This window comes from Varanus komodoensis, unplaced genomic scaffold, assembly GCF_004798865.1.
Source record: "Varanus komodoensis strain SLA01 unplaced genomic scaffold, ASM479886v1 scaffold3, whole genome shotgun sequence".
In the NCBI taxonomy this organism is placed as follows: domain Eukaryota; kingdom Metazoa; phylum Chordata; class Lepidosauria; order Squamata; family Varanidae; genus Varanus; species Varanus komodoensis.
Window position 1 is genome coordinate 43992649 of NW_025335761.1, and position 24556 is coordinate 44017204.

At 39.2% G+C, this 24556-nt stretch overlaps 1 protein-coding gene across 3 annotated transcripts in view; it reads right to left on the reverse strand.

The window, feature by feature from the left end:
- The window catches only part of FOXN3 (forkhead box N3), a 167753-nt gene that overhangs the window by 107416 nt on the left and 35781 nt on the right, over positions 1 to 24556 (reverse strand). For all 3 annotated transcript variants that reach the window (XM_044436667.1, XM_044436666.1, XM_044436665.1), the window contains exon 3: positions 14509 to 14645. In XM_044436667.1, coding sequence (XP_044292602.1) covers positions 14509 to 14645 — 137 coding nt within the window. The remainder of the gene's footprint in view (positions 1 to 14508; positions 14646 to 24556) is intronic.

A 24556-nucleotide genomic window follows, 5' to 3' on the forward strand; every position in this document is an offset into this window, starting at 1 on the left:
GCTACAAAACAACAGCAATGCTAGTGCTGTTCATGCAATGTCTCATTTCCCCTTTTCTCACATTTCTCTTTTAAGAAGGAAAATAATACTTTCTTAAAAATTGAAAACTTCCCATTAAGTCACTAAGCTTTTAGGATAGCTTTCTTACCTGCTGGATGGGCTATGGTCTGGGGGAGAAGGGGGGCACAGGCAGGCGAAATAGAGACAGTGTATTATATACATACACTGAATGCCCAAACGGGGAACGAATTGGCTGCATCTGGGAAGCCACGGGGCACTGATCTCACACTTACAGGTTTTCAAAACTGGATTGTTGTAGCAGCTTGAACAAACTCTTGAATTATTTCCTTAACAAAAGAAAGGCACTTTTAGGTCCCATAATCGCATTTCAAATCCCTTTACCCCATTCCCTACTCTTTTTGGCCTTGAAATTGCAATCCTCTTTAAGTAATCTCACAACTAATTGGTGCCAGAACTCCAGACTCTTGCCATTTCCACCCTTCTCCTCCTCCCCTCTCCTAATTTCTGTATTGCTTAGGTGCTGAGAAGAACAGGGTACTAGAGCTTAGTAGCTCTATACTCTAAGGCTTCTCTTCCCTGGAGGTGATAATAAGCAGAAGAAAGAAATAAGCAGAAGAAAGAGTTCTGGTTCTGGTTTTTGTTTAAGTTTCACAGTGTGAGCAGCAAGATTTTATAGAGGCACACTTGACTGTCAGTTAAGGCCTTTCAAAAAAGATTTCTTAGCTAACTGCATGTCTGACATTCAGTACATAGAAGGTGACTCTTTTGGCTACCTGCACAAATCATTTACTAGAATGCTGTGAGGAAGTAAGTTTTATTAATAGAAGCAAATATTTCTGGCTTTGTTGTTCAACTTCTTTTGTTTCTCAAGGGGTGAAGGAACAATAACGTTCAGCAATCTTTAGAGATATGGATGCAACTCAGAGAAGTTTACGGAAGGAAAAAACATTCCGAAGTAAGCTTTACATTCCTTTAGGGGGTAAGTTCTAAGTTTTTAAAAACTTATACAACTTATGTTTCCAAATAGTTATTACATTTATAATGCCTTTTCTCCAAAAGAGTTTAGAACATAGGCTTCTCTGCCTCCCATTTTATTCTCACACCAAAGCAGTGACTAGTCCAAGGTGACCTAGTGAGCTTCACAGTCAAGCAGAGATTTCATTCTCTCCAGTTCTAGGTTGCCAGTAACTATTCGTACTGAAAAAGAGAACCAAATAGTTGAAATTGTGATCCATGCAGGAAAGAGAACTGTGTAACCCACTGAAAAAAGGCAACTTGGAACCTGTTTTGAAAATGTGGTATTTGCGCATTTGTTAGTGCTGGACAAAAAGTTGGTTCCAATCCCATCTCAAGTATGGCAGTCACTTGGTGTCCTTTGGCAATCATTTCTGAGCCTTGCACCTACTGCACAGATAGATTTTTGTGAGATTTAAGTGAGAAGAGATTCATGTACACAACCTGAGTACCTCTGAGGAAAAAGGTAATAGAAATGTAAATAATTAATTTTAAACCATTTTTAACTGCCAACTACTGTGTAATTTATCATATTTTACCAAGCTTTTCTAAATAAAACCAATGGTCAGTCAGGTTTCAGGCCTGGTGCTGGAACAAATACTGTGCTTTAGTTGCCCTGGTGTGTGACCTAAACTTAAAGGTCAACATAGAAAATAAGCCTTTATTGATCCTTCTGGGTCACTTGGCTAGGCTAGGATTAAGATGCACTAATAGCAGTGCTTGCACTTCTACCTGTCAGCCCCCAAATAGTATAGCTGGAGGACTGTTCCTCTACTTTATGGGATTTGATTCTATGGGATTCCACATGGTTCATGCTCCCCAGGCTTTCCATTATCTACTTGAAGCTGCAAGGATAGCTTGCCTGTAATCTGAGACAAGGAGCCATTGATACGCTGATAAAATTGAACTCTAGTTTTGCATATGATTTTTCTGTATAACCAGGTAAAGCAACTGGAAGGTCTCAACAAGTACCTGGGGGCAATAGTGACATGGATAACACCAAATTAATTCAGTCTCAATCTAGACAAAATGTGCATTAAGACAAATTGATCTGGGGAGCTCTGGATGTTTCCATGTTTGGTCAGGTTTATTCTCCCCATGCATTTCTATGCCACTTCTCAGGGCAAAGGGCCTTCGCAGGACAGCTCACATAGACACAAATTTAAAATCAGCTAAATTTATGATAAAATTTGAATAACAATCCAAAATATGTTCCAAGCCAGCAAAGCAAATCTTCTAAAGCATTTAACAGTTCAGTAAATATTCTCCTCAACTCCTTTAACTGTAACCAGAACAAGTCAAAATTTTTTCAGGATCTACATAAAAGCTTCCAGAAAACATATATCCTTTGGGGGGATGTTCCAGGCATATGGAATCACCAATAAAAAGATCCCATGTATTATGCCTGCTGATCTAATCAATAGCAATGGTAACCTGGAAGCAGGGCTTCCAAGGCCAATCTTAAGGCCAGGTAATTTTATGCAGGTGTAGGCAAACCTTCAGACAACCTTTCCCAACCTGTTTAAGATGTTACAAGTTGTTACAGCATCTCTTTAAATTAAGCCTGGTAATGAACCTACAGGCGAGAAAGCTAGTACACTATAGTGGTGCAAACATGGTCCAAACACAAGGCCCCAACAAGCTTCTGGGAAGCTCTATTCTACATCAGCTGGACATTACTTTCCAAAAACTGATTAAGACTGAATTTCCTATTCAGGAAACATGTTTATGTATTAATAATTTATTTATTTATTCGATTTCTAACCCACCACACAGCATTTAGGATGAGACAGTAAAGAGGGCTGCTTTTAGCTGCTTTTTCTTAGGATTGGAAATTTATTCCCTCCTTCTTTGTCCTTCTGCTGTTTTAAGCAAAAGATATTATTATAAATATCCTATTGAGCTCTATTGCTTTTATAACTTGAATTATTTATTTAATAATTGTGATTAGCTGCTAGGAGAGCTCAGTTGTATCATGTGATTGAAAATAATAATAATCCCAAACTTAATAGTTTTCTTGTTCGTAGGATTTTGGTAAAAGACCAGAACTGTTTGTTTCTTTGAAACACACAAGTTACTACACAGATGATCTCAGAGGTTGTTTTAAGAATATCAGTCCCACAGCAATACTTCAGCTAAGGCAAACATCATAGATAAAATACACTAACATTTCTGAAGTCACCACAGCCATGTTTTTGACCAATGTCCTTGATTTAAAAAGAGAATACTTGTTCCAAGACAAATGCTAAAAGCCTACAAATTATGACCAATGGCAGAGACTAAGTTAGCACCTCTCTCTGCAGGCTTTTAAGCATTTTGCTTATATAGAAAATTATCACAACCACAGGCCCTGAAATAAGTGATTTAAGTAAGAAATTCCATGAGGGTGGTCCTTGAGACACAGTTGCTAGCTTATTAGCAACTTGCTTCTCATTTCCAGAATTATTCTTCAGATATAATATTGCTCTCTCTTCTACACAACTGCTATTATTATTAATGGATGTTTCAAAAGCACAGGATCCCAACAAAAGGAAACAAGTACCCATTAGCCAATACTTAGATGAGAGGTTTGTTCCATGTAAAATAAGTTAGCTTGCAAGAGTATCATTTCTGTGTAGAAAAGCTGCATACACATCATATACATTCTTTGGCTGTCAGCTCTAAAAGATATGACTATTTCACATTGTGCATACATGGCTTTCTAACACACGAATTTATATTCATGGAAGAAAGTGAATATCAGTTATCAGTGACGCAGCAGCATGGATACAGCTACCTGTTATAGGATCACCCAAAAGACCTGTTAAAAATACTTTTTTTCCTGACATACAGGCCCCTCTTCCATGGTTCAGGATTTATAATAACACCAAAAGCAAGTGAAATCTTTTCATTCTGAGCATAAAACGTAAGAGAGTAAAGTGTAAGAGCAACTCTGCCGGTTCAGAACGAAGATCCATATAATCCAGCATTTTGTCTGCTTTGTGGCTAGATGTACCTGGGACATGCAAGCAACAACCTTCTTCTCCTATTGCTCCTACAATAGGTACTTAGAAGTATAAAGTATCTGAACTTGCAGTTTTCTTTTGGCTACTATGACTAGCAATTGTTGGTAGACTTGACTTTAAGTGGCCACTACCATATCATATGGCAGGAAATTCCATATCATATGAGAAAGCTCTTTCTTGTGTTTACCATTAATCTGCTATCAATTTTATTGGATTAGACTTACAACAGGAAAAAAACATTTATTTATCAACACCATGCTTAATTTTATCAACATTGATAAGGTTTTGCACCTGCCCTCCAGTTGCCTTCCCCCATCCCTGCAAAGCTATCCTTAAAGCTATCAACATTTCCTTCCATGGGAGAAAGCAATGAGACACCAGCACATTACTACAAGGTCCCACCTTCAAGCTCCATGACAGCTACTTTCAGATAGGCTAGGATGCATGAGTATTTCCTGGAGGTCCATTGGTGCAGTGGTTAAGAACACAGAGCTGAACCTCAGGAGATCTGGGTTCTGCCATGGAGCTCACTGGGTGACTTTGGGCCAATCACAGACTCTCAAACCCAACCTACCTCACAGTTGTTGTGAGGTCAAGATTGAGAGAATAATTATGCAAGGCACCTTGAATTCCTTGAAAGGAAAAAAGGCAGCATATAAATATAATGAATAAATAAACCATATCAACAGGTCAATTTGCTCTAGGATATGTGCAGACTGTAAATGAAAATTAGTGCTTTTCCTTGCTGTTTTTTCTTCTCCTTGCCTCCTTTTCTCCTTTCTTTTTGATGGTAAGCCTGAGGGTAGGAAGTGCCTTATTACTGATCTTTGTTAGCAACTCTATAAGCTTGCTTTCTGTTTGTTTTTTGGCAGGGGGTGAAAAGGGCAGTAAAAGAATGCATTAAATAACTAAGAAATAAAAGTTTGCCCCATTCCCCTTTTTGCCAAAGGAAAAAGTACTGACCTCACTGTTTCCAGACTTGGAAGAATGGAAGAAACTTTCATCCTTACATCTAACCCCGCCCCCCCCCCCGCCCCATGGTATCAATATGAGAAAAGACAAGTAGAGTGCATTGCATGTGAACAGTCACATACAGGCACAACTTTTTAGGGTTTACATTTTGAAATGTGGAATGGTGCAAAATGTTGTTTTTTGAAAGAAATAAAATGAGAATCTGTAATAAAATATTTCAGAATCTGAAATAAAATGAGAATAAAATGAGAAAGAAATAAAATGAGAATCTTACACTGTGTTGTAAGATCTTCTGCCTCCTAGATAAATGTAAACAGGTTTTTGCAGCAAACAGAATTTGTTCAGAGGGCAGACAATACATGTTGGGTGACCATGAAGATGCAAAGAGAAATAGCTCAATATGTTGCTTTAGCTTGGCAAACATTTTATTACAGAAAGGGTGTATGTTTTGTCAGATACATTTCGAATTGGTGTAAATAGTTTCATTTCCCAGAAGGGAACTTTGTTGTTCTTTTAAGCCTGCTGTGTTGAATTTGGCAATGACATCAACTGTTATGGAATATTCAATCCTATAATTATGTTTTCTTTACATTATATGTTAGAAAGTATAACATGAGTGGATTTTTAATTTATTTGCTAGATCTCTTACCAGCCTCTTTTGCAAGGGGTCGAAGCAGGTAGTAATACCTAAATATTTTCATCTTCCACTATGAATGCAGTTATTTTACTAGTTTTGCCTAATGAAATTATTTCATTTGTTGATAATTCACACATTCTCTAGCAGCATTTAGGGTGGTCATTTTCAGCATTACCATGCCTCACCTCACTTCCTATTTGGATATTTCACTTTTGATGTTTTATATTTGAGTTTACAGTTGTCCCAAGTAGAAAGTAGAAAAAGTAGAAATGCATCCAAGAACTGCAATTACATTAAATGTAGCAGAATCCAGGAGACCCCTGAATTAGCACCATAGTGAAAGAACAAGAAATTTGTGGGGAAGGGCTGATTCTCAATGACAACAATATCCTTTGCACACAGAAGATCCTAGGGTTAGTCATTGGCATCTCCCAGTGAAGGCTGTGGCAAAAATGTGTTCAAAATCCCTGGGGAACGGCTGACACTCAGTGTGTGAAAGGCACTGAGCTAAATGGACTAATGGTCTGACCTTGGCATAAAACAACTTCCTATACTCCAGTGTTCTTGCTCCCAGGACTCATCACAGATATCACAGAGAACTACAACCAAATACATGCATGCAGCATTGAGCAGGATAAGCTGTGAAACAGTCTGAGTCAAAACTTGAGTACCTTTGTTTCTCTGAAAGGTTTGAAAGACACAAACAGTGGGTCAATTTGCCTCTGCAGGATCCTGCCAGCCAAGCTGCATAAACCTTGTAATTCCTTCTGTTAATCCAGCCCCCTAGAGGCATCTTAATATTGGGAGAATTAAAGTCATTCTGCGTGTAGTTTATTAATTTCAGTCACTGAGCTATACAGCCAAATCCTTTGGGTCTTTCAGTGTTACTTTAGGGGAATGCAATGGAATGCTGCCATGCAACTTTTCTTTGAAGATAGCATCTGCACACCTAAAGCCACAGTTCTACTTGGCAGCTTCTTACAAAATGCTGACTTGCAAATAGGAAGCTGCTCCTCCTCTGGAGATTGCAATTGTTTGCAAAAACTAGTCATGCAAGTTTCCAGCACAAGAAAATCTTCTGAATGTTTCCCATATATACCTAACTACGGTTAAATCAGCAATTCTTTTTTTTTTAAAGAAGTGACTGCCAACATTTGATGAAATGATTTCAACATCCAATTATTTAAATGGTGTTTATTAACAGGCACTAGAAGATGTTTTATACAACAGTGCAAGCATTAGTTATTTCAGTAAACAAGAAAAGAAGAGTGTGTGCATTCAGAAGGAACGCCAGTGTCATGGAGCCAACTGTGTGATTTTGGGCCAATCCCTGACTCTCAGTCCGGCCTACCTCAACCCATGTTGTGGAGAGAAGATTGAAAGCAGGAGGAGGAGGAGATGGAAACCACTTTGAGTCTATTGTAAGGAAAAAGCAGAATATAAATCTAATAAATAAATAATTTAATGGTCCAAATACTTAAGTAAGGACAGGTTAAGATTTTCAACTGTGGGATGAAATAAACAGATGTACTCAAGAAAAACTGGGGAGGCAAATGTTGTCTTCCTTTTTAGGAATCCAGTGATAGCCAGATAGACCCCCAAAACAGGCTAAAGAAACCACTAGGAACTGTGCAAAAATGACTCAAAGAAATCTTTTTGCAAATCACATATATAAAATGAGAAGCTATAGTTAATTTTTCTGAACTTAGAAAGATACCAGCACTTTAAAGTCCTATGACCAAGTGATTTTACATAAGGAAAAAAGCTATCATTTAAGCAAAACTCTGTGGAACTATTAAAAAAGTAATATAACATTTTCCATTCAGGTAAATAAGACATTCGCTGTCATGTTATCTTTAAAGCAAATTACACTGCTATAGAAAAAACTCTGTGTATTAGGGATGGTGGAGAAATCAACCACCATCCGGAATACACAGGTAAAGCAATAGATGTGAAGCAATAGATCTAATATAGTTCAAAACGCTATTAATCTGACCTGCAGATTCTGCAGAGAAATGGCTTTTTCCAGGTTGCAGGACTCTGTAGACTTGTAGACAGGTTTTGCAAAGGGATTTGTGATAATTTGAGCTAAGGAAGCCTTATGGCTAATGGAATGGAATTTTAAAAATCCAAATAAATAAATAACCAACCAACCAACCAACCAAGCCTTGCTAATAGAACAAAATTCTGGTTTAAAATTCTGGTGATGAGCAGGTGGTGGAAGAAAAGATGCCCAATGATCCAGAAAACACAGATGGCACAATTTTAACACAATTCATAAATCCTTACTACATACTTTAACCAAGAAACCTGTTGCATCCCTTAAGATATGGGTGGGGAACCTATTGTTCAAGGCATGCTGATGGATTGATAATCCCATCATCCATCATCCCTGGACAGGCTAAGTGGAGCTGATAAAAACTGGAGTCCAGCAATAACTGCAGGGCCAGTTTCCTTAGCCCTGCTTTAAAGTTGGGTATGGCTACTAAAAATGGTGAATTTATGCTATGAACTACAATTCCCATAATCCTAAAACAGTTTGGCTAATGATTACAAATCCTGGAAGTTGCAGTTCAGAACTTCTGGCAGGCATCAGACTTGGGGAAAGCTGACATAGATTATGGTATGTGCTTTCATGGACTAGAGCCCACTTGATTGTGTGTGTGTGTGTGTGTGTGTGTGTGTGTAAATTATTTAAGGTATTTCTATACTATTTGATTAGACAAGATCCCAGAAGAGAACATTACATACACTGGCATCCCAGATTGGCAAATCACTTTCTATAGGAAGAAGGCCACTTTTTGCTGGACATTGCATATCGTCAACTATTGCACTCTAATTTGGTACAAAAAATGAGTTCAAAACTCATCCAAAACAGCTGAACCAATTATTAAGATGTTAAGGAAATTGTGATGAACCAAGGCTTGAATGAAACCTAATGTTAATGGTCTGACTTTTTGGATATAAGGACATAAAGGATTGACATAGTTCAAATAAGGAACTGCCTTAATACTAAATCAGGTAACTGGTCAATCTAGTCCAATAACAATAGTACTGACAATAATACAGTAATTCCTCCAGGTCTGCTGTTCAAAGTTGTTAAAGAAATAAAGAACAGGGAACCAGTGACTATAGGATGTTGATAGACTGTTGGAAGACCAGAAAGGGGAATGGGATATTCTGGAACAGATCAGGACTTCAGGCAGCCAGGAACAAGAGAATTCCATGCTGCAATATTTTGTTGCCAATCCTTAAAATGGACCAGTCCTTGCATACTTCAACAGCACTATGGAAAAAACATATGTGGAATATTGAAAAGGCATAAAAGCAAAGTCCCCCAGAGCCACCTTTGGAAACATGGTAAGACTTCAGTCTGGCTTTGGTAGACAAAGTAAAACTTCTAATAGAATATGAGGATTTTTTTAGCTTTATTTTTTGTCCAGAAAGGTTTGTTTACTTTTAGATGGTAACTCATATGCAGCATGTATTACTTTAATTATATTATTATCCTCCAAGGGGCTCACCTATGTTATCCTCACCTATCCTATGAGGTTGCAGTTTAGCAATAAGCAGTGATTGCCCAAGGACTCTCAACAAGTTTCATGGCCAGGCAGGGATGTTAGCCCAGGCAAACAATGCTGTAATACACAAGTAATGTACTACTACCTTGCTAGTGCAACAAAGCTCTGGGTGGCTATTCAACAAGTAAAATGGGGAAGAGCACCATCAGTGTGTATCTTCCCACATATATCTTTAGGAATCCCATTTACTGACCCCCTTCTCAGTATACCAATACTCATACTTTTACAGCTATACCAAGAACATCTTTATTAACAGCTCAATAACCCTGGAAGCTGTTCCCCTTCAAAATGCATGGGGTGGTTTGTTTATTTTGTAGAATTCTACAAATCCATAATATGATTTTTCTGAAGTTAAAGTTATCCTTCATACGTGGAAATTTATTTTTACATTCTTGGATTTGAGTGATTCAAGGTTCCAATGACATAGCAATCTGCAGGCTAACTCATTTGAATTATATATAGTAGCTAGCATTTAAAAAATGTATCCTGTGTGTAAGTAATTAGATAGTTTAATTATACCGATGCCTTATCCAAACACTGGTCCATCTAGCCTAGTTCTGACATTTACTGGCAGCGGCTCCATAGGGGTTTAGGCAGGAGTTTTTCCTGCCTTATCCAGGTAAGCTAGGGATCACACCTGGGACCTTCTATAGACAATGTACAGGCTGTACCACCAAGCTACAGCCCCCTCCCTACATTTATCTAAAGTAATATAAGGTTATTGGTTTGAGCTAAGAGTTGTAACCCTCTGCACACTTTCTTGGGAATACTTTCCCTTGAAATACACAGGAGGTCCCTCTGAGTGTACATGTGGAATGGTTGCTACACAAGCAGAGCATCATACAAGAGTTTTAGTATCAGCTTCAAAGGTCATTCTGCTACTGGAATTAGTACAATTAAGCTGGGGGTTTGGACATTGTTGTAATATGTAGTATTTATACAGCTTCTTGCTGTACAAAGCACTTCACATATACTTCCTCAATGTTCTTATTTGCTGCTGCCTTTTTGTATCTGGTTGTTTTGTCTGGCATCTTGATTCACGTTCTGCTGTGGTGGTTATTTGGATTATAAACTTACTGTGTTTTGAGAGTTTAATTTTGGTTTTGTATGAATTGATTATGTTTTTAAGGGCTAGTAAACTGCCTTAGAAGTGTAATCTATCTGGAAAGGCAGCTTTAAAATCTATTAAATAAAATAAATAACAATGGGAGATTACAGGGTTTAGGGCTTTAGTTAGAAAAAAGGCAACTAAGTGGTACACGACAGGAGGGAATAAAAGTATGCATAGTGCATGAAATGTGTATAGTGCACTATACTTCTTTCTAGAGCACTTATAATATTAGGTCACAGGGTCATCTAATGAAGCTGAATGGTAGAAAAATCAGTATAGAAAAAGGAAGTACTTCACACTGCAGGCATTCACTCTTCAGGCATTCAAAGTCTCTACCCAAGAAAATTGGATAAGGACTCCTTTTCAGGTACTAGTATCTTCAATCCTACCTCCTGACAGGCAAGAACTGAAGGTAAACTATGACTATTTATTTGCTTGAACACAGCTACATTCTCCACAGGATCAGGAACTGTGCCCAATCACTGTTGAATGCAGCCATGCTATTTCCTCAAAATGTTACCATCAACACGAGGTGGTCAGGGGCTGGTGTGGAGAAGAAATCCCCATCTGTCTGCCATAAACAGTATTACTGAATTCCTAAAAAGGGCTCTACTTAAGCTATAGAATTCACTACTGCAGAATGCACTGAAGAGATGGTCACCAAACTGCCTTAAAGGGGTCTAGATGAATTTATGGAAGGTAAAACTATCAATAGCTACCAGTCATTTATTTGTTATAATTTTAATCTGTTCATTAACCCATGTATTCTGAGTGCATTACAAACAGTTACAGGACTAAAATGCCACACATATAGTTAAAAATATAAAATCAAATACAAATATTTAAAAAATAGAATATGTGATGTCCTGGTGGCTGTATCAGAGTATACAGTATCTGAGAAAGCAATCTTCTGAATTCCAGTCATGGGGAACAACAGTGGGATAGGCTATTGCCCTGTTTGTACTCTCCCCACCGGCACATAAGAGTAATTGGCCACTGTGGAAAAAAGATGCTGGACTATATAGGCCTTTGGTCTGATCCAACAGGGTGCTCCTCACAAGCCCAATCAGGAACTGTTCTATGTCAGCCAAGACCTTAGAGTAGTCTAAGAACAAGGTTAGAACTAAACTCAAAATCAGCATCCAACAGGTCTAAACCATCAGTGGCCCCCATATCCAAGGGCTGCAATGGCACTGTGCAAGGTATTTGCAGTAGACAAACTGGGATCCATTCATGAAGAAATTTGACCTCTTTTGCATCTATCAACTCTGAGCAAGCCAATACAGATCTAACATGACCTCACCAAACAAAACAGTTCTCAAAGAGCAACTTGAGCTGCATGTAAGGGAAAGCTATGCATGCTAGAAATATATTACTGAAATAAAATGTATTTATTATATTATATAGGTTATTACCTATAAAGTCCTAAATGGCTTGGGACCAGGATACCTAAAGGAATGTCTTTTTCCCTATATGCCCTCCCGCCCCTTAAGATCAGCAGCAGAGGCCCTCCTCCTCTGGGAACCCTCTTTGAAAGAGGTCAGGAGACAAAGCACTTGAGGAGGGCTTTCTCTGCGGTGGCACCCCAACTATGGAATGCGCTCCCTAGAGAGGTCCGCCTGGCGCCGTCATTATATATTTTTTGTGAGCCGCCCCGAGGCTTTATTGCGATAGAAATGTTTTAAATAAATAAATAATAAATATATGCTTTTCAGCACCAGGTCAAGACCTTTTTATTTAACCAATATTTTAATGTTAATTGATTTTAATTGTATATTTATTTATTTAACTCATTTTAATTATTCTATTTTATGTATTCAGTTGTGGTATAGTTAATTTATTTTGTTTAGGATTTAGATTATATTGTAAGCCGTCCAGAGACAACAGTGATGGGCAGCCTATAAATGTCCTAACTAAAAATAAATCAATTATATGTATATTCCACCTATTTTCTTTTAAGGAACTCAAGGTGGCTTACATTAATTCCCTTCCCCTCTTCTCAAACTTATCCTCACAATAACAAATCCAGCTGAAAGTCTGTGACTGCCCCAAGGTCACCTAGTTTGCTCCATGACTGAGTAGGTACTAGAACCCTTAGTTCCCAGAGCTCCTCGTCCTACACTCTTAACCACTCACTACACTACACTGGCTTTCCTGTATTCTCTATGTTCTGTATTATATCTATACTGTTACAGTTCTATAAAGTCAGGCTACAGAATGTTTAGTGAGGTATTTTGGTGACTTCAGGGGGGAGTACAAACCTACTCAAAAACCAGAATCTCTATTATTGGACTATTTCAAGGTGTGGGAGAATAAAGCAGAAGATTTAATTTCCGGTATTTTATTAAATACTACAAACTCTGGATGGGCTACTCTTCACCTCATTGGTGTCACTGTACCTCAGGAAAATTTATAGTTATTTTACCTCCTGAAATCACATGGCCCTTTATCATGAGTTGCCAATATTGTCAATTAGATTAAAACCAAGTAAAAGGTAGATGGTCTCCCCTACCACCAAAAATAAAAAAATAAAATATAAGAAAGGGAAGGTGAAAATGTTTCAAGCCCACTGTAGTTGCTATGTAGGGTTATCCGTTACCAAGGCAACAGCGTATGTCTTAGTACTAATGGCCTGTCCTTTTGCCAGGCAACAAACAGCCTTGTGATGCAACTGCACCTGTCTCAGCTATGCGTTGCTATGGAGACGTTCTAGTTACTATGGTTACCATCACGCTAATCGCCTAGCAAGGGCAGACATACAGCCATCTCCCGCAAAAGCCCAGCTGTTCCTCCCAATCTCTGCCTGAAGATTGATTGTCTGGGCCATGTGACGGAACGCGCAGTTCAGCAGAGATGTATGAGCACTTCGTTAATGTTACCACAATGAAATTTATTTGTACTCAGCTACTTTAAAAAAGTGTTATAAAAGGATGGCTGGGGTGGGAGGGTGTACCCCAAAATCCTAATGCAAATACACCTTAACAATTGTTCATCAAAGCATAGCTCTGCTAAGAGCCATATCTACTATCAGTAAAAATTATAATAATGCATGTATATATGGCTAGTATTCTTATTACTGGTTGCTATTATCATTGCAGGTTGTTGTTATTATGACTGAACTACCTAAGGTTGAATAGGTGCTGCACTGCTTTGATTCTAATTTTCTTTAAGAAAACTTTTCTTTCTGGATGGTTACTCTGAAATGTGGCAGATATGAAATCCAGTGAGCATTTTGTGCCTTCTGTGTCTCCTTGAGTATGGAAAGAAAAACCCCTCTTCAAATAGTTTATTTTTTCCACAGACATTCTTAAGTCTGGGCTTACTTTTTTTTTTCCCAAAGTGAACAAGAGGGCACTATAGCAACACACTTGCCACACAGAGCAGGTAACCACAACACCAGTGAGAAAAAACCCACAGAGCCAACACTTGCAGTGATCTGGAAACAAAAGTTTACATGAGCCTTGATAACTGTTGAGGATAAAGCCATCTCCCAAATGCTGCGCTAGAACAGAAAAATCACAAGCAACCTGCTTTCAGAAAGGAAATCCTGGATTGCTCCCTTGCATTTTAAACATTTCAGCTGCCGCTATGAGTCCAGAAGGGTTGAGAATTCTAGAAAACCACCAAAGAAGTACTGCAAGCATAGAGCAATGAATTACTACCAATGTGGGTTCCACCAAAAATGGTAAGAGATACTGTGATTTAGCCAATATTTAAGTACTGATAACTTATGGATGTAACATTCTTTCCACAAATGGTTTAGTCCTTTATGGCAGGGGTGGGCAGAAGCCAGATTGCAATCTAGCAATCAACCCCTGGCCAATTTCCACTAGGCTACCTGATACCAGAAAATTACTAGGATTTTCAGAAAATAAATACTGGCGTAGATTCACATTGGACTAAATTAGCAAGTTACCTATAATGTTGTTTAACCAAGCTGGATCATTTAACCTGGGAACATTTATCACATATTAGTTATGCCTTAGCTGTTAAATGACTTCGGGTATGCACTCTTGTTTGGTAAATTGAACACATGTTGGTCAATCAAAGGAATTATATTAAGCCAAGTAACTATGCAAGAACAAAAACAGCCCACCCCTGATTTAGAGACCCTCACTGATCAATTTAAAAGAAACAGAAATAATTGCCCATATCAAGTTTTCTTACCTTTGATATGCCTGAGGTGATGCTGGAGGTGTGCTGAACACATGAGAATATGGGTGATAGGGCGTCTTTTTCAAAGCCTGGATAAGGTTTTGTCTATATTCTGGGTCTATACACCATAAAGACCCCTTCCCAATACTCTGCAAAGGAGAATACCAAAAGAAAAAATATTTTAAATAGTATAAACATATTTCCCACATCTGTTAGAAGACTGAGATTTTTTTTCCTAGAGCACAGCAGATCTAATTCCTTTACCAAAAATTTTAATTTAGGTACTGCTGTATTTCAGCTGTAATTTTAGTAGGAATCAGGGCAATCTGATATTGTATGAAAACTGTGAAAATAGCTGTTACTATGCTTGGTTCAGTAGTTTTCTGGAAATTCTCTCTCTCTCTATCTCTCTCTCTCTCTCTCTGATATAAATACACACACTCACCAAACTGAAAGATCATAATTATTCTGCACAGCCAAGTTGGAAGATAAATAAGCCTCTCAGAGGCAGACTAAAACTGTTATTGTCTTCTTGCTGCTGCAAAAGAAAATTGGGGGATGGTGGTTTTAAACTCCCTAGCAACTAATTTTAAAAATAAAGTGGTCCTTCATCCAGAAGGCATTAGTGCCACACTGCCACAAAAACTTAACCGATCAACTTTATCCTCTGCCTGATTAAACCCCACGCCCCAAAAGTAATAATTAAAACAGATGAGGAGATTTTTCAACCTAAATTTTTGTTTGTGGGATCTAGCATAACAGTCTGTAGAGACAGCATCATATTCAATTCAGCTTATTTTATTTAAGACTTCACCAAAATTTAAGACTTTTCAAACTTGCTACTTATTTACTAATTCAGAGGCATTTTAGTTCTACTAAGCCTGACAATAATAGTCAGGTCACTATATAAGTAACTCTGGGTCCAATTCACAATGTTGCTGCATGGCACTGCAGAAGATCTACGCTTACCTCCAGGTTACCAGGTTTGACAAAGACATGTCTGAAGTTGGGGGACATCTGATGCAGCCACTACAACTGGTCAAAGGTGCAAGTAACTCTAACAAGAAACAGAGAGACATTTCCCCTTTCTGTGAGCTGCTTCTCTAGTCAGTCATGAGACGTTAGCTAGCAAGTTGCACCAACAGTTGGACGATGCAGCCTTCTACTTATGTGGGAGTTTCCCCAGTGCTGTTGCCCCCATGATGGCATGGGGGTGGGTAGAGTACTGGATGAGTGTGACAGCAATATTTATTTATTTATTTATTTATTAAAACATTTTTATGCCGCCCCATTCGCCGAAGCCTCGGGGCGGCTTACAACATAGATAAAACAATAAGTTAAAATATCCATATAAAATAATCTTAAATTAAAACACACATTATAAAATTAGTGGACTGCACTCTCCCATGTGCTCAAAGAATCTGCTGTACTTTTTCACATCAACATTAACCTTCTTTCTCACTCCCTGGACCAGGCCAGCTACTTCTAAAATAAATCAAGTGTGTTGGGTCAAATTCAAAATAGATCAAGAGAATTTTTGAGGATAATAATATTTTTAAAAGTAAGGATAGACGCCACAAACACCACCAAAGGAAGACATGGGCAACAGTGTTATTCCACTAGCATAAATGCCACTGTGCTAACAGAACTTGGTTCTGAACTAGAGAACACTCAAACTAAACTTATGCTTGTGCAACTGCCAGTGTATACAGATTCTTGCATGATGGGACAATTCAGCAGAATTTTACTAGTTCTATTTGAATGACTCTATTCCAGTTTGAGAACTCAATTATGGGTACATGGTTCAGTCCATCAACATTCAACCCACTTTCAGGCAGAAAGGAGGGATATAAATTTAACAAATAAATAAAATGGGGCTGTGACTTATAATCAGTACTTAAAACTACTTTACTAACCCCCCACCCCCACGATCCAACTATCTGGCTATGCACACAGTGATCATGTGGACTGTTACCGATCAACAGCAAATCAAGAACCTTAAGAACTGCTAAATTCTGGTATTGCCATTATATTAAATGCCGCTATAGCCAGTTTCAGTGACATCATATGTGCAACAGTGCTGAGGAAAAATGCCAAAAGCAACAGAATGAAGGGAAAAGGGGATAAACATGATTTGATGAGCAGGGGCACACAGTAAGCAAATGTATGATTACAGTAGCTAGACTATTGTACACCTCCACCAACCTAAGAAATATTTGGCCTGTAACACCACAGAAATGTGGTAAACAGGCAGTGGGCTTCCAAGTCCACTGCTACTTGAAAAATGAAAAAAGGACCCTCCAACACAAGGGGTTCAAGGAAATGCATAATTAAATACAAATACTAACCCCCAAAAAACTTTAAAACAGTAACATCACAAGAGCAGCAGTCCATAGCCAGATAAGTCCCCAACAGAACGGAGACACCTTGGAAAAAGTGCTTTTGTTTGGCACAAAGACAACATCAGTACAGGCACAAATGAATCCTTCTAGGAAGATAATTCTAAGTATGAAATGCCACAACCAACACAGCCTTCTCTCCATTTTTGGTTCCTGACTTCCAGTAACAGGAAGAGTTGGAGCAGGGGTCAGATGAAGAGAGATGCTCCCAAGCCATTTAGTGCTGTCTTAAACACCAGCACTCCAAATTTCCTCTGCAAATAGAGAACCAGCACATCTGTTTAAATATTGGTGAGGTCCATTTCTCAAAGCCAGTGTTAGTTTACCTAGCAAGTGCATTCTGTATTAGCCTAGGTTTCGTGATATCAAAGGCAGTGCCATGTTTAGTGCAATAGTCCAATATCAAGAGTGGTTGAAGCTGATAGAACAAAGAGAGTATGTATCATGCACATTGCTTGCATCTCCAGTGATCTATCAGTACCTCCAAACTTCAAGGGAGTACAACTTTGTCTACAACAGTTTGAACAGCATGTGCCCAGTCAGAGAAATTAAATTGAAACAGAACCTTCACTGATTAATCTTCAGTTATTGGCCACCCTCAGTTCAATCCCAAGCATGAGCCCAGGCCAGCATTTCCACTACTTCACCTGAATCTAATAAAAGAAGAGAGCACCTCAAATCAAACCTTTTAATAATCATGCTCAGTTGTCTCACACAGATGCTGAAGTGCTTATGGGGCAAGATGAGAGACTGCTAGCACCAACAGCACAAGTGCCATGGAGCCAAGTAACAGTCTTCCAGCATCACTTTCTGGAATCAGCGGTCATGGTTAGAAGCAAAATCACTGAAGTAAACTACCACCAGTGCCCAAGCCAGGCAGCTTATCTAAGAGGATAACATTGCTGACAGTACAGAAATCTTCAAGAAGTGCAAGGGAATAAACAAAGAAATAACACTCCCCGTGCCCTTCTCCTGGCCCAGGTCATCCTGGGTAACCAGAGCAGCTTATGTGTTGAAACCAACTGAGATAATTTTAATTTCTTCCCAGAGTTACTGGACTTCCACACTCACCACCAATTTTGCCTGCAGGAAAGGAGATTAAAGACTGGCTGTTAAAATCCTTGCAGCCCAATTCTTTTGGAGTGCAATAGGTTCTGCACAGATTATGATAGGTTCACAGTCTATACTACATAAGCAAGGAGCAGCAGGACAGAGAAATCATTAAGCACATAGCTGGAACAGAGAATTAGTTATAAGAGGAGGGAAAGACAGGACTTCATGAGAAAAAGAGCAGAGGTGGGAAGTTTACATTAAAACGGGGGATACTCAAAATGCCAGCCATTAGTCACTATTAAAAAATCTGTCAGATCTTGAAATCTCATTTCAAATGAGCAGTAAGGATTTTAATGTAGATGAGATCTGGTATTTCAAAGAGAGTGTTCAATAAGGAGTGCCTTGAAAATGATATGAAATACTCTTGCTTAAATGTAAGTTAAATAGAATAGAAAATATTTCATAGTCTTTGGGTCCCTGAACCAAACAGTCAACACAGAGAAGAGAGAGAATTCTAATCACTTTTAACAGAGTTAAGAGGGACTTTCTACTAAAAGGGTGCAGTGGTCACATAAGGCAAGATAGCATATCAGAAGTCCCTCTAAAAAGAATTTTGCTTGACATCACAGTCACTTTCAGTTAAGTTGTCAGAAGACTAAGAACAAAGTTCAAGGCTGAAGGATCCTTATCACAGTAATAGAATGATTACATCTGAACTGAGAAACACAGAAGGATTTTTAAAAACTGAGACTGAAATGGTGTGAAGAACTTCTTGTGTGGCTCTTCAGAAAGAAAAAAACCCCCCTTCACTTTTCCAAAATCAATGGAATTTAGAACAGTAGCGTAGGGATTAATTTCCATCTTCCAACATTTGGCATGCTACTCCACAAACTCTCCAAAGCCAGAAGTCAATAGTCTCTCTAATCAAAAGCCAGGAGGGGGAAGAAAGCTCTGTGATTACATTTGTCTCCAAGGCAACTAGAAGCAGCTATGGAGTAGATTAACAACTCTCTGCTCATCTCAAACTCCTTGAGCGCACCTCCTTTCAAGACTTTCAAGCAGATGCTAGAAGCCTTAGGGCCAAAATGGGAGAGTTGGAGTACCTGGTGATAAAGGAGAAGCTAGATATCGTAGGAATTACAGAAACCTGGTGGAGCGGAGGTAACCAATGGAACACGGTCATCTCTGGATATAAACTGTACAGGAAAGACAAGGGTGTATCGGAGGAGGTATTGCCCTCTATGTTAAGGAGGACATAGAGTCCAGCAAAATTGTTAATCCAAAGTGTGAAGACTCCTCCAAAGAAGCAATTCCTGGTTCCAAAACTCAGTCAAAGGAATATGCTATCACCCCCAGCCCAGAATGTTCAGAGCGATCTTGAAATGGGAAATGAAATCATGGAGGCTTCCAACAAAGGTGGTACTATAATACTTGGGGCCTTCAATTTCTTGATGTCATAAATTACTGTGTCCCAAAGCTACTGGTCATGGGATCAAGCAAAAGAAGCAGGGTGGGTTTGAGTTAACTCAAATTGAATTAAGTCAGTGAGACTTGATTTAAATCATGGTTTTCTACATAATTTGTGCAACTGTGTGCCTTACCTGTAGGTAGAGGAACTTCACTAAAATATTCCCAAACTGGGTCTCTTTTATGGCCTGCTGCCATTATAGGCTTTCTCCTCCAGGGAAATAATATTATGATAAACCTCATGCTATACACAAAAAGATTCAAAGACTTGTGGAGTATTCTGCTCAAAAGGTTTCATTTTTACCACTTGCCCTTCCTTCCCCACACTTAGCTTCTTGAGCAAATCAATTCCACTCCCAGCAATCTTCCATTCATTGAATTTTTTGAAACTTAGCACTTAAAATCTAAAGGGTTGATTCTGTGCCCCTAGATTTGCAAAGGAACGAGGGAATTAAGGTCTTTTTCTTGACTCTGTATGTTTATTTTATAACATTTTTGCTGTGAAGAAGGGGCATGTGACCACTGCAGACACAAATTCACAGTTTTAAGAACTGTAAAACCAAGCATCTGTGATGATATCTTGATAGAAAAATTGCCCAATAATCTCAAACAAACCTCTGGAAGAGCATGACATTGTGAATGGATTAACAGAATTCATTTTGCAAAAAAATTAATCATTGCATGAATATACTGCCTCATGCTACATAATTAAAAACTTATCCTTATTTCATGATGAATAACCTTTGGACTATAAAGGTAAAGGTTTCCTCTTGACGTGAAGTCCAGTCATGCCTGACTCTAGGGGGCGGTGCTCATCTCCGTTTCCTAGCAGAGAGCGCCAGTGTTTGTCCTCAGACAGTCTCTGTGGTCATGTGGCCGGCATGACTAAACACCGAAGTGCACGGAACGCTGTTACCTGCCCACCGAAGTAGTACCTTATTTATCTACTTGCATTTGCATGCTTTTGAACTGCAAGGTTGGCAGGAGCTGGGACAGAGCAACAGGAACTCACTCCGTTGTGCACATTCGAACTGGTGACCTTTCGATCAACCAGCCCAGCTACCTGCAGTCCCCCTTTTCTATCTTAAATAGAAAACTCTTTAGATAGGTTTTTCTGCAAAAAGCATTTTGTTTTTTAAAAATCTGATTAAAAAACTGATTCAAATTTTTTAAAATCAGAGTAAAAGAAATCTTTGATTTTTATCCACCCTGAAAAGAAGGCAATCTTGGATTTAGTCCTAAGCAGGGTTGCCCAGGACTTAGTACAGGATGTAAATATTGTTCACCCATTAGGTAACAGTGACCACACTGGTATTAGATTTAATATAAAGTTAGGTGGAACACTGGCAAAGGGGTCAAACGCAGTTGCATTTGACTTCAAAAGAGAAAACTTATCAAAAATGAGGGAAGTGGTCAAGAAGAAGCTTAAGAGGGGAATCAAGATGTTTAAATGGCTTCAAAGTGCTTGAAGATTACTCAAAAACACTGTAATAGAGACACAGATAATATGCATACTGCAAGTGAGAAAAGGCAGCACAAAGTCCAGGAAATAGCCAGCATGCTTACTGCACAGAGTCAAGAGAGCTATTAAGAAGAAAGCTTTCTTCAAAAAATGGAAATCTTGCCCAAATGAAAAGAACAGATGGGACCACAAGCTTGCACAAGGGAGATGCAAGCAGAGAATCAGAGAAGTAAAGAAACAGTTTGAGGAGTGTGTAGCTGACAATAAGACAAACAATAAACAATTCTTTAAATATTCCAAAGAAAGAAACCAGCTAAGGGAGCAGCTGGGGCACTGGATGACAATGGAATTGAAAGTGCACTAAGGGAGGCTAAGGAGATTGTAGAGAAGCTGGATGAATTATTTTCTTCAGTCCTAACAGAAGAGGACAAAGATACCTGTCCCTGCCCCTGAAAAATCAGCATGGCTTTCACAAGGGGCAGTCTTGTCTTATTGGAGTGGCTTTGGGAGTATCAATAAGCATGTAGATGGGGCAATCCAGTAGGCATTGTTTACTTGGACTTCTAAAATGCTTTTGACAAAGTCCCTCACCACAGGTTCCTGAACAAACTAAGCAGTCAAGTTCAATGAAGCTAAACTATTTAGGGTGGCTAAAACAAAAATGGGATTGTGAGGTGCTCCAAAGGGTTCTCTTCAAGCTGGGAGAATGGGCATCAAAATGTAAAATGCAGTTCAATATAAGCAAGTGTAGAGTAAGCCCAACTTCAAGTATACACTGATGGGATCTGAGCTAGCAGTCATTGATCCAGAAATGGATCTAGGGGTAGTAGTGGACAGCTTGATGAAAATGTTGGCCCTGGTGGCATGCCTGCATACAACAGTTGCTGGGGAGCTTGGGCAGGAGGTTGTCTTGCACCCTTCCTGCTTGGGGATCCTGTGGGCAGCTGGTTTGCCATTGTGTGTGTGGTGTGATGGCCAAACCGAGGCTCAGGAGCCACATGTGTCTCTTTGAGTTTATTTTGTGGCTCACAGAGTCCCCCTGTTCCCCCCCCCCCCGTCGGATCCCACAATGGCACAGGCATGATTGTGTCAAGCTCTCCAGAGGCAACTGGTCCAGCCTGCTCTCTTCCAGAGGCTCAGGGTGTGCATAACATGGTATTGGTAAATGTGTTCAGTATCAGAGATACAGTGGTACTTCGGCTCATGAATGCCTCAGTTCACAACCAAATCGGGTCACGAACAGAAAATTAGGGGAAAAAATTCCTCAGGTCACAAACTCCGCATCGGGTGACAATCGCTTGCACGCTCAGGGTGGGGAGACGGGCGTGATTGCAGTTGTGCTCGAGGGGGAAACAGGCGCAATCACGGGAGCGCTCGGATGGAAATGGGTGTGACTGCGAGTGCGCTTGGGGGGGGATGGCCACGTTTGCGCCCATCTTCCCTGCACGAGCATGCCTGCGATCGTGCCCGTCTCCCCCTCAAGCGCACCCACGATCGCGCCCTTCCCCCCACAGCATGCCATTGATCGTTCCCATCTTCCCTGTCTTCCCTGTGATTAAAAAATATATATTTACAGAACGGATTAACCTTATTTACACTGACCCTTAGGGGGAAATTTGACTTGACTCACGACCAATTTGGGTTGTGACCAGAGTCATGGAACGGATTAAGTTTGTGAGCCAAGGTACCACTGTAACAGGTACTTTGGACACATGTTAGGATCTACTTCCTAGCAATGGTTCTGCAAGAGCTTTGAATGTCCCTTGCATACTTTTCTGCTGTAATTCTCCGTGGCACCCACCTCAATGTATGCAAACTGATCATCCCCAAGCAATATGGTCTCACATACCATTTCCTTGGGCTCTTTCCACAGAGTTCCAAGTGCTCCTGTTATTTTGGTTGTCTACACTTACCCCTTTGTTTCTTGAAATTTAGAGCTGGCAAATATAATTGCTTGGCACTTTACCTAAATTTCTCTCACCAGTTTGCATATGCTTGAAGAAATAATATTTCAAAAGTGAAATATGCAGATGGTGCTTTTTAAACGAGAGAAAAAAATTGTTTTGCTAAAACGATGTGTCTCTCTTCTATCATTGCTTATTTAAGCTGTAGAAATTGTGCAAGCTGGGCCAATATAAAACCTTTTAAATTTTAAAACAGAATAAAAGCAGAACAAAAAGCAGAGGAAAAAATCAGCAGCAGGACAAATACCTAAATACAGAGAACAACTTAAACAAAAACTTAAGGCCTAAAAAGGACAATGTTTAACCTCAAACAGTTCAAAGTGTGCACAGTTCTTTCATAGAGATTCACTGGGGGGGGGATAAAACACATTGTGCCTGAAAGGCGACAGGTATGAAACAAAATCTACACTAATCTGAACAGGGTTCAGCACTGCTTATGAGAGTAAATTAGCATCTAAGGCATGAAATAAATTTAGTAAGTCAGAATGCCTTATAATACCTTTATTCAATGCATGCTTCATCCCCCATCTCAATGTCCTGACACTGTACAAGAAACAGTTTTTGTTTAGACAAATTTCTGATTATCTACATGTTGTATGTATTGTTTCATCAGCCATTCAGATAAGTGAAGGCATACTGTGCCTTGTAACTGACATTTTCGAAAATAAGCATACAAAATTTTTGTGTTGGGTGCCTGCAGAACCAAAATACACATTTAATCATCAAAACGGAGAAGCCAGATGGATTATTCAGAGATGCTAACCACTTCGGTCTCCCATTGACTTCAGGCATTCAGCTGTGAAAATTTTGGCCACGCATCTGGTGATGGGAGCACATTAAAGGGTTGCCATGAGAACATAAATCCACCAGCAGAACTTGTTCACCCTTCTGAGATTTTAAGAGAGTGGCAGTTTGTGTCTTATTGTTCTAATCGTATTGACTCAATCACAGCTGCCATAAACTAACCTTTCTAGCACTCAAATCCAGAAAAGGAGATTGGTGTTGAGAGCCATACATAAGCCAAAATTTGACACTGGATTATGCCCATCTATATTATTTCAGCCTTTACTTTCCCATTTAGTATTGCTCAATTGAATTATGGATGGGATTTTCCTCTGAAGCTAATGTTTTTAAAATATGTGAAGGCTTTTCCAATAATAAATTTAATGATAAACTGTAATGGTAGGATTGTTTTGCTGCTACTTTTATAAAAATGTCCATTCTGTATCAAATTAAGACTTTCTGGGCAATGCGGTTCAGGAGGAAACTGAAGCTTCTGGATGCTTAAAGAAACATTGCCTTGAGCTTTTCAGCGCACCTGAGGCATGCAATAATCTCTCAGAAATGCACTTTGGGGAAGGAACGCTGGCTTAAATAATGCATCTGCTTTTCACTAAAGGAAAGGATGCGAAAAAAATATTAATGGGTTTAACAACAGCATGGATTTGGGCTTCTTCCACTAGCATGTGCTACAACTCATGGAAACTCTGGCACTCCTAGAAATAAGCAATTCTGTTGAGCGTGAATCCAGCAAATCAAGCCTACATTACCATTTATGTCTTGTTGAATCAGCAAAGCAGCAGCCCAGGAATTGCCAAGGGTGGAGAGTCTTTGCTACATTCAAAAGGGAACCTGAGAAGTGATGACCAGTCTTCTAAAATACTATATCCCACAGATTCCCAAAGAAACGGGGAAAAAGAGCAAAAAGTGCCCTC